Raw genomic sequence first — 16,767 nt, forward strand, 5'->3', positions numbered from 1 at the left:
CCCTAAAAAATGACCCGGCTGTCCCGCGTCGGAAAACCTCACCTGCTGCTTTGCAGCGGCATCCACCTTCCAATACTGGGGGGGGAAACAAATAAACAACCAAGCAACCGAGCAAATAAATAACTAAAAAGCCGGGGGTAAAGGCCGGCGCCCCGGGAGCCGCCGCGCCCGGCGGAGGCGCCGCCCGCCCGCTCCGCCAGCGGGGCAAGGATCGGCGGGGCGGGCGGCATGGCGGCCTGGCGGGACGTGCTCCTCTCCCAGCTGGGCTCCGTCTGCCGCGGCGGCCGGGACTGGCGAGGGGGCGGCTGGCGGCACCCGCCCCGCGATCGCTGCCCGGCGGCGGCGGAGGAGCGGCGGCCGCGGACCCCCCCGTGCCCAGCCCGCCGGGGCGGCCGCGAACCCGTGGCCCCACAGGTGAGGGCGGCGCCGGGTCGGGGTGCCGAGGGGGGTCGGGCTGCCGGATGCCCCGCAGAGGGCAGCTGCCGGAGGAGCTGGGGAAGAAGTTAGGGGTAATGGTCTTTGTCCTCCGCCGGGCCAAAGCCCCCTTGGCCCGAGGGAGAGGCGTGATGGGGCAGCTGTCACCAGAGCACGGCACTGAGACACCCTCTTCGAGAAGGGCCGCGAAGATGATGAGAGGGCTGGAGCACCTCTCCTATGAAGACAGGCTGAGAGAGCTGGGGTTGTTCAGCCTGGAGAAGAGAAGGCTCCAGGGAGACCTTATAGCAGCCTTCCAGTACCTGAAGGGGGCCTACAGGAAGGATGGGGAGGGGCTGTTTGCAAAGGCATGTAGCTACAGGACGAGGGGCAATGGTTTTAAACTAGAGCAGGGCAGGTTTAGATTAGACATTAGGAAGAAGTTCTTTACAATGAGGGTGGTGAGACACTGGAACAGGTTGCCCAGAGAGGTGGTGGAGGCCCCATCCCTGGAGACATTCAAGGCCAGGCTTGATGAGGCTCTGAGCAACCTGATCGAGTTGAAGATGTCCCTGGTTACTGCAGGGGGGTTGGACTGGATGACCTTTAAAGGTCCCTTCCAACCCAACACATTCTATGATTCTATGATTCTTCGTTTCCCAGTGGTATTCATGGCGCTCGCTGAGACATGAGCGGTGCTTGAGCACATCAGTAAATGGCACCAGACTTCATCTGCAAGTCCAGGTGACGTGGGAAGAGAGCAGATCTGTCGGCCTGACGGCAAAGAGGAAAACTTTGGCTACAGGGGGCTGTTTTGTCGGTGATGTGACGTTCCGGTGTTACTGCTGATTGTTGCCCCCTGTGCTTCTGCAGATGTGGACTTGAGTGATTTTATATACACACGCACCTGCTTGTATTCTCGTGGCCATGAAAGGCTTCCAGCAAAAAGGATTGTCCATGGTAGGAGCAGGACACCACACGGTGATTTTGTGGTAATGCTGTTTGAATGCCATGAGGTTTGCAACAGTTAGATGTAACATGTAAGAAAAGTGCCTCTGGCTCTACTAAATTTTGACTTCTTTTCCCCATGATGCTGAGTGAAGCCTTTTTTTTTTTTTTTTTTTTTTAAATTTGAAAATGAAACGTGTGTGATTCAGATATTGGAGTTTTAAGATCAGAGCTCTGCTACTGTACATAAAATTGTGGGACTGGATGCTATTTCACACAGGTCATGCTGTAGCAACATACCTAATGTATCCACTTCTGATAGCCTCGCTGATATAAGAAACATGTTTACAGTGGAATATTCTGAGTATTGCTGTTTGTGAATATAATTTTCAAAGTATGCAGTATCTGCTTGTATGCTTAAGAAAAAATGAGCTACTGTTTTAAGTTTTGAACACCTGAAGTCAAACCAAAAACTCTTTTTCTTGGTACCAAAATGGAGTGGCCAGTTTTTGGAGATTTAGTGTATTTTGGACCTCCCAGGGGAACAGTAGTATTACCTATAACTCATAATGGTGTGAGGCTAAAATGAGTTTAAGGAAGCACCATCGTTGCGTTTTTTAATGAAAAGTATGCTCTGAAGTTGTGAAATCTCTTTACAGGCTTTTCTTTGATAAGTTTATATTATGCCATAACAACCTTATTTCAAGTAGTAACAGGCTTATAAAGCATTATTAAAAAACATGATAAGCAGCAAATAGGAGCCTAAGCTTCCTCAATCGTTTTATGGCTTGATAAGGGAGATTTTTTTGGCTGTTACAAGGCCAGGGGCACCGAAATTACTCAACAGAGAATGTGCTGAAGTGTGTTGTCCCTGGAAGTAACCAGTATCAGGAAGAAAACAAGGATTGTACGGAACCGTACCAGAGAGAGACATTGCTCTCTGAGCTCCGCCTGCACTTCTCGTTGTTGTTGTTGTTGTTGTTGTTGTTGTTGTTGTTGTTGTTGTTGTTGTTGTAGGGACAGGGAGCAGATAAAATAATTGTAACCTTCCCCTCCCCCCTCCCCCGGCAATTTGTGACCACCTGAGTGGATGGCAAAAAGTCATGTTGTAGTTTTAAAAGAGCAGAAAGTAGGCAACTTTAAAATTTCTGCAGCTCGTAAAGGAAAAAGAGGACTCAGTAAACATCTGTCTGTCCCCGCATGCACGCAATGGTGTGCGGGGCACGCAGTAGCCTGCTCTGGGCTGCAGGTAGCATTTTCAAAGGCATCTGAACGGCTTATGTGCCTAGGTCGCCGTTTCAAAAATGTTGTTGTCACGTAAGAGTGTAGGTGCCTCTGGGGCCAGTGAAACTCAGCGTACATCGTGGCCACTTTGTTTGTGGAGAACCTCAGGGGCCGGGCAGCTGCAGCACGTCACCCCTGTGTCATCCCAAGGAACTCTTGTTCGCTTCTGCGTAGCCACAGTGGTGGGTGCCCAGAGATAACAGAAAACACGATTTAATGGTCATGGGGCCAGAACTGTCCTCAATTTACAGTATTGTCTTTACAGTGGGGTTGCGGTACAGGATAGAAGGCCAGGGGAAGGCTTCGTCGGTAAGAAGAGAAGGTCAATCCCTTCACGTTGCTATCAGCGCAACTCTGAAAGTGACTAGTGTTACCAATAAGATGGCACAGACCATGCTGGACTCCTGTATCCCATCTACAGTGTCCATCAGTGTGGATCTAACCTGGTTACATCTCCTGAGGCTTAATGGAACCTTCCCAGGAGGAAAATCTACGTGAACTATGTGCAATACTCTTCCTACTTCTTTTCCTAAATAAGTCACTCCTTCATCTTGCCTTTTCGTGGCTCAGTTAATCTTAAATTTATTTTTCACTCAGTAGCACCACGCCAGCTGAAGAGGTGGGTACCCCCACATGTGTCCCCCAGCAAGCTGACTTATAGGCTTTCCAGCGCTATCTGTCTGGGGAGGTGGTAGGTCCAAGCTGGGTAATGGAATTTTATGAGAATGGCACTAATGAGTTTGAGACTCTTCAGGCAGTTCACGGCACAACAGGAGGCTGAGGTGGCCATGATTTAGCAAGGTTTGGTCTTCCCTCGGTGTTGCTTTCAGACTGGCTCTATCAACGGTTGTGTACAGCTTCCCTGATTCTTGGCATAGGTAAACATATTTCTGCATGACATGCATACTTGGTGAGCCCTTGTGATCCGCTCTGTATGCTTTGAATTACCAGTTCTTTTGTTTTATGTTCTTATCTCTAACGTTTTACCTCAGTCTTGCTGCTTGCACCTTCTGCTGCCAGTCCTGAAATAAAAGAGACTTTGAGGGGCCACAGCTCTAATCAAAGTGCTTAAGCTGCAAGAAAGGCAGGATTTATTAAGCGCTTGTCTTCATCCTTTCCTTGGGCCGGGTGTTGTTTTGCATCTCTGGCGTAGTGCAGTTGCTGGTACGCACTGCTCTGAGTTGTCCAGTTCCATCTGTCCGTCGTACGGGAACAGAAGGAGTCATCTAAGAACAGTTTCTGTGGTTTCTTGCTGTTCTTTTCATCAGGACAGGAGATGGACGCTGTCATGCTGTGTGTTGATAAATGCAAGTCAGGAAAAGGGGTTTTTAAAATCCATAGGGGGTGTGAGGATCCTGTCACTGTTTCCAAATCAAATGTCCTTGGGTTGCTAATGAAATGCGTGCTTCTGTTTCTTCCTGATTATTAAGTCTCAGTGACGAGAATTGAGTTCAGCCCTCTTCAGCCTTGTCGGTAATAATGAACCTGTGATGGGGCAGACGCTCACCTCCCAGCCTTTGGTGGTTTCGGGTGTAATGGTCTGGAACTTGGTAAATAGCTGTGGCTGCACCTAGGTGCCAGCCCCACGGTGTCAAAAACCAACATGTTTTCATTATAAAAGTGTTTTCCTAGCTGCCGTGTAGTGCCAGGGATTACACAGGGGTGATGAGGGGCTCGGTCATATCTGTAAAGGTCTGGTAGCCTGTTGTGACTGCGGTGTCAGTGGTGTTTGGCTGTATTGCTGTGGTCCGACTGCAGGTGTGGATTTTTGACCAGCCTGGCTGGGGTGGGACGATCCCAGGTTTGATCGCAGTCCAACTGCTACAAACTACTGCATTTATTTACATTATATTGGTGCAGTTTAACACCCAAAGAGGGGTAGAGGAGCTTCTGCCAGTACATCCCAAATGCAGCTGAAATACATCTGTCCCTCTGCCCGCCAGCTCACCAGCATTTTAGAAAGGTTGGGTGGCAGTAACTGGTGACCCCATCCCTCTCAGCAGCCTTGCAGCTACCTCCTTGCCCCTGCACCCCTCGTCGTGCTGGTGCTGCTCATGAGACTGCCCCACACAGCGGCAGCCTGGGGGCTTGGTGAGGAAGGTGTGCTGTTGGCAGGCTGCGTGGATTTGGGGTTTGGGGCTGCCACCCCAGGGGGAGAGGAGGTGGCAGCGGCGTGGAGCAGCTTGGCGTGGTGGGGGCCAGGAGCTGCATCCTGGCTCAGTGCTGGGAGGGCAATGGCGATGGCTGCCAGGTTGTCCCTTGCAGCCCAGCTGCTCCTGGCTGCCTGGCCCCGGGGAAGCCCAAGCCTTGGGGGTCCCTTTGGCTGCTGTTTCAACCTCCAGGGCAACAAACCCGGTGCTAAGGCTGAAGTCGCAGGCTGCGTCCTGGCACAGGAGGCCGAGGGCACGGACAGACCCGGTGGAGAGCCCGAGGGTGTGCCCAGGTGGCCTCTGTGGCAAAGGGGCAGGAGGACATTTCCGTCCCCAGGAGCTGCTCCCAGGCCATGGCTGGCTCTTCTTCCAGCTGTGTTGAGGCGGCTGTTTCTAGGTCTGCGGCGTTTGGTGGGTTAATGGTATGTCTTACATTTAAAAGCAAGACAGGATCGTTTTGTTTGGGTTTTTTATTTTTTATTTTATTTTGTAAGGTAGTGGGGTGGGCAGAGCTGAGGAGAGTGGTGAGCTGTGGCCGGGTGGGAAACACAGAGGTGGGACCGTACCTTCAGCCCCCTCAGAAATCACCCGAGCTGTGTTCCCTCTCGCTTTGGAAAATGTGATTTCAGTCCCGTGACAGTCTGCCTGGCAGGCAGCGCGTGTGAGGGCTGCTGTACGCAGCTGTCAAGCCCATGAAGATTTTATTGGTGTGCGTGACAGGCAATGGAGCAAAAAGAGCAGTGCTGTCAGGGGTGACAGTGAACAGTCACATGGCTCCAGAGGTGAGCTGTGTGGGTCCCTCACATCCTTTAAACTTCATAGTATTACAGTTTAATACAGATGGTTATCAAGCTGTGACTTACTGGGGCCCTTCACGCTTCCTCCAGCTGAATTTGCAAACAGCCTTTGTTTTCCATTTTAGATACTTCAGATAGATCCTGTCTTCAGAGAGTCACCTCTCTAGTCAATATTAATCCCTTTGTTGTGAAAACATAAAACAAATAAAAGAGAGCTCTGAAATTTACCAGCAGGTAATTTTCTTCTCTTCCTCCTCCTGGTTTAAGCTGGGAAGAGCTCTGTGATGTATAATTCTGAATCCTTTGATGGAGGAATGCGTTTTTAACACCATTGGGTGGTTGACCCTCTGTGGTTGCTGGGTGCCGGGTAGGTGAGATCCAGTTTCAAAAATAGCAAGTTGATTACCCCTCTGCCAGCACCAAATGCTGGAGAAAGAAGCAGCACTGGCTTCCATTGATCCCACAGTGGAAATCTAAGCAAGACCTGAAGCACTGCATTGACCCTCTGAATAATACACCTGAAGCATCATTTTCATATGGCTGCCTCAGTTTTCACTTTAAAATAACTTGCAACAAGATCATCTCAAAGGGGTCACGTAATGTGCCTTGAATTGGTGGAATTTTCTGATTATAATGCATTAGTTAATAAAAGAAGACCAAATGTTTGGTTTTCTTTGGGATATGAATGGTACTGCTAACTTCCAAAATATTGTCGGTTAGACAGACAGGAGTGTTCATTCAGGAAACCCTGCAATTTTCATCTCTGAAAGAAACACAGTAAATTAAGGCCATTCTTACCCTTGAGGGTTTATAACACTTCACAAATACAGTTTGGATTAATTTGCCATTTCTTGCTCTATTACTGGTGCTTGCTCTCGTTTGCCACAAGTTTCATGTGTCTTTTACAATTTATTCTGCAGTTTGGACGTTCTCCCTCAATTAAAATCTTTAGAAGATGTCTTTCTGTATCTTGGATGATCATAGGGGATGGCTATCTGTATCTAGGTTGTTCAATAATCCACGTTTTTTGCTGACCATTGAATTTGCTTTACAAGAGGAGATGATACATGGTATTATATTGTATTTTAATGCTGGCAATGTAGGACAAGTGTCAACTTTTAGCACGGTAGCTGCCATCAGCTTTGGGCATGGATTTTTTCATTACACGTATGGCCCACAGTTATGAAACAACCATATCCAAACTTTCTCAGCAATCGCTGTGGTTCTAGAGCAGTGGGTTTTGGAGTGGCCTATTTTAGGTGGAAGGCCAAATTATGTTTCACATTGTAGAGACTTTTTGTCATTTCTAGTTGGGGAAAGGACCCAGAGACCTCTTTTTAAGTAATTTGCAGATGTCTGATGCCCATATAGGATTTTTAGCCATGTTTTTTGAGCCCTGTTTCAAGGACAGGACTCAGGAAGATAAATTGTGATTTGAGATTTCTTGTGTTTAGATGATTTGCAGAAGCCTGGGCTGTTGGCAGCTCTGTGCTCCGGGCGTCAAGCCGGAACTTCTTTGACAAGGAAAGAATTTTGTATTTACTATTTCCTGTGTTTTGTTGTCATGACCCTGCTGAAGAATATTTGCATTCAGAAATATTCTTCCAATTGTCTTGCGTGGTCTACTCTGAGATCAGAAGCAACATTTTGGAAAGCATGTTGAAGTCAAAGGGTTTTCCTTTTGTTGGCTAAGTTTGGGATCCAAATATTGGAAACATTTTTGTGAGCCTTCTGGCCCCAATCCAGAAAAGCACTTAGGCATACATACTTAGCTTTTAAGTGCAGTTGATTAAATGTGAAAGAAAATGCCATAGCATGCTGTTGGTTGAAGATGGAATTTATTTACTTCTGAGAAGCTGACGTGCTCCGTTTGTGGTAAGGAAAATAATATAAAGTCTCTCTTTAGTATGACTGAAGATTTTGAAGATTTCTAACAAGTTCTGTTATCCCTCTCTGACTTTGGTCTGCATCTACCCTGCTTGCACAGGTGACTTCTGTTAGTGTAGGTAGCGTATCAGCGAAGACCTGAGAATATGTTTACAGTGGATGCGTTTGAATTAATTACTAGGAAATAATCACAGAAATTCTGCTGTGACCTGAAATGATATATTATCTTCGAAAGGGGAAAATAAAACAACTTCTCAGTGCTATTGAATCTGCAGTCTGCCTGCAAAGGCAGTTTGGGATTAACTGATAGTTGTCTTATAATAGGGCATGGCAAACCGGTGAACAACAGTGGAAGCATTCGAATTAAATTATTTGCACAATATTTTCGTAAGTCTTTTTAAAATGTGGTGATGAAAATGTTCTTGCAAATCCAGTTACTTATAATGCAGTGTTTCCACAGATGTGCAGAGTCGTGGACGCTTGGGCAAAGGAGTAGGTAAGAAAGATTGGAAAAGCAAAAGATTCTGGTTAGTAACAGATACCGTTGTGATGTACTGTAGTGATGGAGGTGAGGGGAAACAGAGCACGTCTGTGTTACAAAGCAAGGCTGTTGTGCTCTGACAGGATAGAATCATAGAATGGTTCAGGTTGGAAGGGACCTTAAAGATCACCTAGTTCCACCCCCCTGCCCTGGGCAGGGACACCTCCCACTAGACCAGGCTGCTCAAAGCCCCATCCAGCCTGGCTTGAACACCTCCAGGGATGGGGCAGCCACAGCTTCTCTGGGCAACCTGTTCCAGTGCCTCACCACCCCCACAGAAAAGGATTTCTTCCTAAAAAGTAATCTAAATCCCCCCTCTTTCAGTTTAAAACCGTTACCCCTTGTCCTATCGCTACACTCCCTGATAAAGAGTGCCTACACATCTTTCCTGGAGGCCCCCTTTAGGTACTGAACACAAGGAAATTCTAGAAGACCTGAGAGTTTGTTGAAAACCTCACATTGCGTTCATATTTTATTGCACAAGATGCTGGAGTTTTACAATGCACTTCTACCCTATGTAGGTCCAAAGTGGTGTTCTTTTTTACAATCAGTTGTTATATTACTTCATACCAGAAGCATGCATGTAATGGAAGCTGAACCAGAAAGTTCCTGCCCTGGAAAGCTTATGCAAGACAGCCTGTTAAGTTGGAAATCTCTTTAATGCTGGCAGTAATTTACCATGGGATGCAGAAATACTGCTGAAGTCCTGTTTTTCACTGAAGAATTATTATGCATAAACTGATGACACCTGCAGGTCCACCTTAGCTTTTATAGCTCGGGAGGCGTTTCCAGGGGTAAGGGTTCGAGAGATACCAACGTGCTTATAGGCTGAGCTCTTGTGAAATAGTCTTGAGGGTTAGCTTACAAGAACTCTGGCTGCATTTCAGGTGCCTAGTGTTCTTGCAAGTGACTTGCTCTATGTGGAGTTAATTTTTAAAAGGGTTTAAGATGTCTTAGGGCACTGTGAGGCCAGATTCTCGCAGTTGCTGTAATAAGGGGAAGTTCTTCTTTCCCTCCCCTCATTGTGTGTTTGAGTAAGGGTTGGTCACACACTGCGCTACACGGACAGGTGTGCTTTCACCTGAAAATGGTGAAAGGGGCCCTCCTTCCCTGGCACTGAAAATCACTTTTGGATTTTTTGGATATTTCTACTTCTTGCCGTCATCAGTAAAGGTTCTTTACAGGCGCTGTATAAATACACAGGAGTCCTGAGGCAAATCTATTAGCCCCAGGATTATCTGTTGCTATTTATGAGTATTTGCTTTCATCTAATTATTTTGAGGCTAACAAACAGTTTTTTAACTAGAAAAAGAGATATATGATGTGCAACTGTACTTTTCTTTTTTTTTTTTTGGATAAGATTCTGCCAAACCTGCTCAGCAATGTAAAAATATTAGCTCCAATAGTTAAGATCTTTAGGAAAGCCCAAATTCTTGAGAAGTGACATAGAAAAGTGGTTGTGTGTGGTGGATTCACTACACACACAGTGCGTGCAGAGCTGAGTTACGGTGCTTGGCAGCACTTTCCAGCTCTTGAAATAGTGTTTTTGCTAAGACACAAGACAGAAATTTTTGCTTTCTGTTATCAGTACAAATTTGTTGCAGTTTCAGTAAGTGACTTATTATTTGATTGTTTTGGCTAGGTTTCAGCACAACTGTACTCTGCCTATGTGAACTAACCTGGTAATTAAACTGGCTAGTCATATGATTTCACATTACCTGCCCCTGTCTGGATGGATCTACAGTGTATCACTGAAGGCAGTTGCTGCTGTTTTGTCCGATAAATGGTTTTATTTCAATAATGGAAGAAATTATTCTGACACAGAGATGTGTGCCTCTTAATTTCCCTTTGCAGGGAATTAAACAGTGTCTGGAGCAGCATGCAGTTTCTTTAGGAGCTCTGTGTATCTGTGCCTTTTACCCCAAAGGGGACTTAAGTACAGCTAAAGGTACTAAAAATTTGTTGTTTAGTATTGGCAGCGTAACCTAGTTTTCGTGAGTTTGGTACTCAACCAATGAACAGTGCTTATTGTCTGGTCTTGAAGGGACTGAATGTTTCTTGCAGATCTTGGTTTAGTAAAGCTAATTCCGGAGCAGGACAAATGCACGTTAACCCCTACTTATCAGTGTTTAATTGGTGCAGTGCATCGGAAAAGCTTTGACTCTGGCAAGTCCTTTCCGAGGGGGTGGGGTGGGCTGGGGCAGGAGAAAGCAGCAGTGAAAATTGAAGCATTCCCCCTTTTGCACTGGCGGAATCAGTGCGAGTGCTGGTACCGTTGGTGATCGCGGGGCTTTGTCGCCCCGTCCTCTGCGACTGGTGAGCCAAGCGCTGCTTACCTGCTCGGTCACCCCGGCGGGACGGTGGCACGGTCACTCGCCTCGCTGGTGGATTTCGGAGAACAGATGACCTCTGTCCTAGGCTGGGTTTTTAGGCTTTGTCTGCTCTTGCTCCCTGTCAGCAAGGATTTTAAAGAAATGAGTGGTGCAGGTGTTTCTCTACATTTTGTGCTCTGATCTCTCTTTACTTCTGGAAACCTTGAACATTACTTATGTTTAACCAAATTTGACCTGACAGTGTCCCTTTAATACCATATTATGCAAGGATCTCAGACATTAAAGATATTGGAGAAGTGATTAAAAGCAGTTTTCTAAAAACTACTCATGTGCCTTAAATTTCACAGCCAAACTCTTGCCACTTCATTGACTAAATCAGTCTAGAAATCTCCAAAGCCTCTTCTGTGGCAGGGAAGTATAAGCAGCAATCCTAATCCTCAGACTGGCAAGAAATGAGACGGCCAAACTCCCAAACAAAGGTCTCAGACTTTCTGGAAGGAAAGTTGGAAGGAAAATTGCAATATAAACTTGGCTTCAGGTCTTCTGTATATCAGAACAGAAATTTCCAGTGAAAAGGAGCACATAGGTGTATTTTTGTCTCCTGTAGGCTTTGGTGGTAGAAAGGATATGGGTTGATGCTGGCCGAAGCATACGTACCTCACTGTAGTGACAGAAGAAATTTTAATTTGTTGTTGAAGTTCAATTAAATTATGAAAGTTTTGAAATGTTAACCAGAGTTTTAAAAAACTGAGTTTATAAAACATGTTACAGACGTCATTTACAAAGCTAAGAACCAAGAACAAACAAACAGCAGTTCAGAAGTCTTTTTTTGTTTTTACTCGCCCATCCCTGAAGTTATGGATCACTGTAAAAAGTATGAAGGTTTAAAGCCTGTTTCCTGATTATGCAATTATCTTAGAAACCTAAGTAAAGCCTTAGATTAAGAAATTAATGTTATTGTTATGGTGTACATTTTACATACTAAGTGAAGATTTAATCTGATATAAAATTAAGAATAATGGTAAATTTAGTGTTTCAGTTTTGAAATTTGTGCTGCACAAGATGAAATACAGTGATACAGTCTTGTGTTTTATTTTTTCCTACAGTTAATTGAAATTTCAATTTATATATTCTTCAGTAGTACCATCCATTCAGGAGCTTCATTAAAGAAAAAAATGGTGGACTTTGCAAATGATGTTTTCTGCTATATTCTTTTTTTTGCTATATGCTATATTTTTGCTATATTGCTATACTCAAACAACATGTTTATTGTTTTGAGATGAAAATAAATGTTAAAGTTACAGGCTTCATCAGGATCATGCACGGATGATATGCTATCTAAGTACTGTTCTCTTAAATGTAAAAATTACAGGGAGCAAGGAGGTGAAAGGGCGCAGCACAGGCAACACTGCAGCAAGCTCCTTATGTAAAGAAGCGAAGATTAATGTTGAAATATCTGCATGGGAAGATATTGACGTTTCTTTGCAGGGCAGGGTGAAAACTCCCAGTATTGTACCCATTGCACTTTGAAATGTTGTTTTCGGTCTTATTTACTGAGAATCCTGAGGTGGTGTTAACCGAGATGAGTGTTGTGCCTGGGGAGCCTCTGCACCACTGGGTGAGGTGCATCCTTGCTGCTTCAAGATTCAAAAGTCAAACAAATTTCATCGTGATCTTGTTCATCTGAAATAAATAGGATTTTTTTTTTCAGTGACCTCTGTAGTAGCAAGGTTAGATTCATGGCATGTGATATAAAGCTATAGGGTTTATTTTACATCGGCTTTGTTGGACCTTGAGCTGAACCCATTGTGACTGTGGCATGTGTTGGTTGCTGCCCTTACTGCCCCCGTTGCAGAAAAACACAGACGCTTTTGGACCAAATTGAAAAAGGATACAAAAAACATCCAGAATTTTAAGCATTGATATTTTTGTCTTAACCCCCAATTGTCCTCCAAAATCTAAAAAAAGATACTTTTGTAAAACAAAGTATGTTTTTTTAGGAGACAGCTTAGATGTTCAAGAAGCTGATAGTAGACAGGGAGCCTTTTCATCTCCCATATTAGATGTTGTAACTTCAACTCACACAGTGTATTGCCATCGTTGAGGACTGTTAAGTTCTATTTTGGTTTGAGATAACCAGACCAAACAGCTGTTGTATACCAGATGACCTCTGCCCCCTTTAAAAATACTGATTTGTTTTTTATCTTGTATTGTGGAACTTTATGATGAGGAACACTGGGCTTTGGAGAGAAGTTCTTTGACACCCCTTTTCAAGTGTATTTACATATGGATTAGCTGAATGCCAGTGCCTTGCTCAGCTGTCAGCATGTTTTGCTGTTGGTTCCTGATGTGATGTTTCCTTGTTACGCTGGGCAGTGTCTCTCCAGTGCTGGCCTTCGCACCTGGAAAGATACCCAGATAATGCTTGATTTCCCGAATATGTCACGTGGGAGGTAAAGTAGCTCAAGGGAAGCTACCTGAGACTGCAATGCCAACAGCTTGCTCAAAATGACTTTGAACTGCTTGTCCTCTTACTAAATTTGAGTTACAGCAGTTTGGATGTTGTTCTTCTCTCACAAGGCTGAGCATGTTGCCTCAGCAAATGCTGTAAGGCTCATCGACATCTTTCACACCCTTTCCTGTTCATGAAAAGTTTAGTAAAGTTCATTCTTATCCAAGGCATCCCATAACTTAAAAAGATTTTTTTATTCCCTAGTTCTGGTTGAAAACCGATTACCAGCAATACTAACGGGTAAAAATCAGAGTCCCAGGGTATCGTAGTATTAGAAACATTTCACTGTTTTGCTTGGTAGCTCAAATAACTAGAATAAAGTGGTTTAGAAAGCATGAAACAATACTGATTGCTAATGAGAATACTGCTGAAAGGTTTTTGAGAGCAGTGTGTGCCTGCCCTCAGGTAATGAAATTTGCTTCACTGTTTCCAAGGTTTTTCTCTGGATTTAATTTTTCCACTTTGTCTTTGGTAGGTCTCTTTCTAAAATAATTTTCTTGCATGCCTGTGCTCTGTCCAGCCCTGAGGATCTTCCACGCTCTTACTCCTTCATTCAAAGCTGAACCGGACACAGATCAATTGGTTGCTTCCAGAATACACATGGTCACCAATACCAGCAAACTGCTTTTAATGGTCTCTTTCATCTTTGTCAGTGGGGGCCTGTTTCAGAGTAACATTAAAACCAAAGCTAGGACTCCCATTAGTCTTGGTGGAAGCTGGGTCCCCAGTTGCTGACAAGCTGATAGTTCACTCAGGCAGCTCGTGTCCCTCCATAACTGTTTGACTAGCTGGGAGGTTGTGTGGGGGTATGTAGCGATATGAAGCTGAAGTGAAAAACCATCAGATGGACCTGCTTTATTAAGGCTCATAATTCCATTCAGGTGATAAAAGAGAGGTATTTTCTTTTATAAGAATTATTGCTGAACTCCATCCATAAAATGCTCCCAGCAATACTCTCAAGAAGTTGAATTACTGGCATTGTCATGAATTGAATTCTTTTCTAAGTTATTGTGCAAAAGACACATTTTACAAATAAATATGGAGACAAGTACTAACCATAAGTATTTTTACAGGGTAGACATTTTGCAGAGGAACAATTGTTTTTAAACATGAGTGAATAAGGAGTCAATGTTTATTATTTGACTACTGTTTGCCTTGTATCCCTAATCATAAACGAAGACCCTACTGTGCCACTATGACCCTGCTTATCCAGTGAGTGGTCTGTCCATGAAATTCATGTCTCTCCAGTTTAGAGATAAGCATATTGTGTGGGACAGTGTCAAACACTTTGCACAAGTCCAGGTAGATGATGTCATTTGCTCTTCCCTTCTCCACAAATACCATAATCCCATCGTAGAAGGCCATCAAATTTGTCAGGCACAGTTTGCCCTTAGTGAAGCCATGTTAGCTGCGACCAGTCATCTCTCTGTTTTCCATGTGCCTTAGGAGGAGGACCTGCTCCATGATCTTGCCAGGCACAGAGGTGAGACTGACCGGCCTGTAGTTCCCTGGGTCTTCCTTTTTAGCCTTTTTAAAAATGGAGGTTATGTTTCCCCTTTTCCGGTCAGCGGGAACTTCACCAGACTGCCACGACTTTTTCTCAAATATGATAGATAGTGGCTTAGGAACTTCATCTGCCAGTTTTCTCAGGACTTGCGGGCACATCTCATCAGGTCCTATGGATTTGTGCATCTCCAGGTTCCTCAGATAGGCTTGAACCTGATCTTCTCCTATAGTGGGCAATTCCTCATTCTCCCAGTCCCTGCCTTTGCCTTCTGCCACTTGGGAGGTGTGGCTAGAGCCTTTGCTAGTGAAGATGGAGGCAAAAAAGTTGTTGAGCAACTCAGCCTTCTCCATATCCTGGGTGACCAGGTCTCCTGTTTCCTTCTGGAGAGGGCTCACATTTTCCCTAGTCTTCCTTTTATCACCGACATACCTATAGAGGCCTTTCTTGTTGCCCTTGACTTCCCTGGTCAGATTTAATTCTAACAAGGCTTTAGCTTTCCTAATCTGATCCCTGGTTGCTTGGACAATTTCTCCGTATTCCTCCCAGGCTCCCTGCCCTTGCTTCCACCCTCTGTAGGCTTCCTTTTTGTGTCTGAGTTTCTCCCGGAGCTCCTTGTTCATCCACGCAGGCCTTCTTGCATTTTTGCCTGACTTTCTCTTTGTTGGGGTGCATCAAGCCTGAGCTAGGATGAGGTGATCCTTGAATATTAACCAGCTTTCTTGGGTCCCTCTTCCCTCTGGGGCTTTATCCCATGGTACTCTACCAAGCAGATCCCTGAAGAGGCCAAAGTCTGCTCTCCTGAAGACCAGGGTAGTGAGCTTACTGTGCTCCCCCCTGCTGCCCTCAGGATCTTGAACTCCACCTTCTCATGGTCACAGCAGCCAAGGATGGCCTTGAGCTTCACATTCCCTACCAGCCCCTCCTTTTTAGTGAGAATAAGGTCCAGCATGGTACCTGTTCTCATTGGTTCCTCTATCACTTGGAGAAGGAATTTACCATTGATGCATTCCAGGAACGTCCTGGATTGCTTGTGCCCTGCTGTGTTGTCCCTCCAACAAATATCAGGGTGGTTGAAGTCCCCCATGAGGACCATGGCTTGTGAACATGAGGCTGCTCCTATCTATCTATAGAGGGTCTACTTGGTCTTCCTGGCTGGGTGGCCTGTAGCAGGCCCCCACTGTAATGTCACCTGCTCTCCCTTTAATCCTGGCCCATAAACTCTCAGTTGGCTCCTCATCCATACCCATGATTTATAGGTAGTGAGATGAACAAGAGAAACAATGAGAGAATAATGGTCGATATACTTGTTTTTACTCTTTAGGATAATACATCTATCCACTGTATATTTCACTGTGGGGGTAGTTCCCTTTGATGACAAAAAACCATCCTTTGCTTCCAGTGTTTACTAAATTCAGTCCCAGAGATTTCAAAGTTCAGCATCCAAAAACTGTCATTCCTTTGAGGGAGTTTGATCCTGATAGACCTGAAGAGAAAGAGGTTCAAAGACTCACAGTGAGGCTCTTTGAAAAAAATCTGTGTACCACAGTGACGGTTGAGTTTACTCGGCTGCAACAGGCTTCACTGAGACAGTTTTCACAATGTCCCAGGAGGCCAGTGGAAAAAAAGCTGTCTGATACACACTCTGAATGCTAGGTCTAGTCTTTACTCCCTTGCTTTTGCGTTTCGCTGTAGTCCTAGCTCAGCAAACATCTAACCAGGGTGAATCTATTATTAGCTCTGTTGAGAATAATAAGAGAAGGAATCAACTGCCTCTTCCAGGTAAAAAGAAAATCTTGCCTTTTTTGCCACTTACAGCTTTAGTAAGATTGCCATTTTCTATTCTTCTGGCAGAAGGAAAGTACAGTCCTTTAAGCAGTTCTGATTCATACTTACCAATTCCTCCATCGTACATGTGTTTGACAGATCCTCTAAATAATTTTTATGTTTATTAGTGAGGGGCGGAAATAAATTTTAATATTTTTCTTTCTGTGGAGCCGTGTAAAGCTTGGGGATGAAGGAGTAGGACTGTTCAGAGCTGTAGCTTCAGCTTACAGTGTTTGGTTTCATCTAACATGATGGGAATCATTTTGAGTTATGTGTCATGTGCATACAAATATGTAGATATTATAGTGTATTTTTTGGCATTGTATTATTAAATTCGGGGACACAATTATGTTTGAAATGTCTTTTCAGCCCCCCAAATCTTGGATCGAAGAGGTCTTCAGTAAAAGAGAATGTGCACACGTCATTCCCAATTCAAAAGATCCTCACAGGTAAAACAAGGAATTTCACTTTATTTCTGTTATGTGTAGAAAGAATCAGAAGAATTTTTATGGAAATTTTGTGTATCTTGGATGAAGTTATTTGCAGTTTTGCAATGCCCCCGTTGGTAAT

General features: G+C 44.6%; 1 protein-coding gene across 3 annotated transcripts in view; it reads left to right on the plus strand.

The window, feature by feature from the left end:
- The first annotated feature begins 216 nt into the window (after positions 1-216).
- LOC134508516 (transient receptor potential cation channel subfamily M member 6-like) overlaps positions 217-16,767 on the plus strand; it is a 52,712-nt gene continuing 36,161 nt past the window's right edge. For all 3 annotated transcript variants that reach the window (XM_063320249.1, XM_063320250.1, XM_063320251.1), the window contains exons 1-2: positions 217-414; positions 16,567-16,646. In XM_063320249.1, the coding sequence (XP_063176319.1) occupies positions 229-414; positions 16,567-16,646 (266 nt within the window). In that variant the 5' untranslated portion in view covers positions 217-228. The remainder of the gene's footprint in view (positions 415-16,566; positions 16,647-16,767) is intronic.

The sequence above is a fragment of the Chroicocephalus ridibundus genome, chromosome Z (genome assembly GCF_963924245.1).
Source record: "Chroicocephalus ridibundus chromosome Z, bChrRid1.1, whole genome shotgun sequence".
Lineage (NCBI taxonomy): Eukaryota > Metazoa > Chordata > Aves > Charadriiformes > Laridae > Chroicocephalus > Chroicocephalus ridibundus.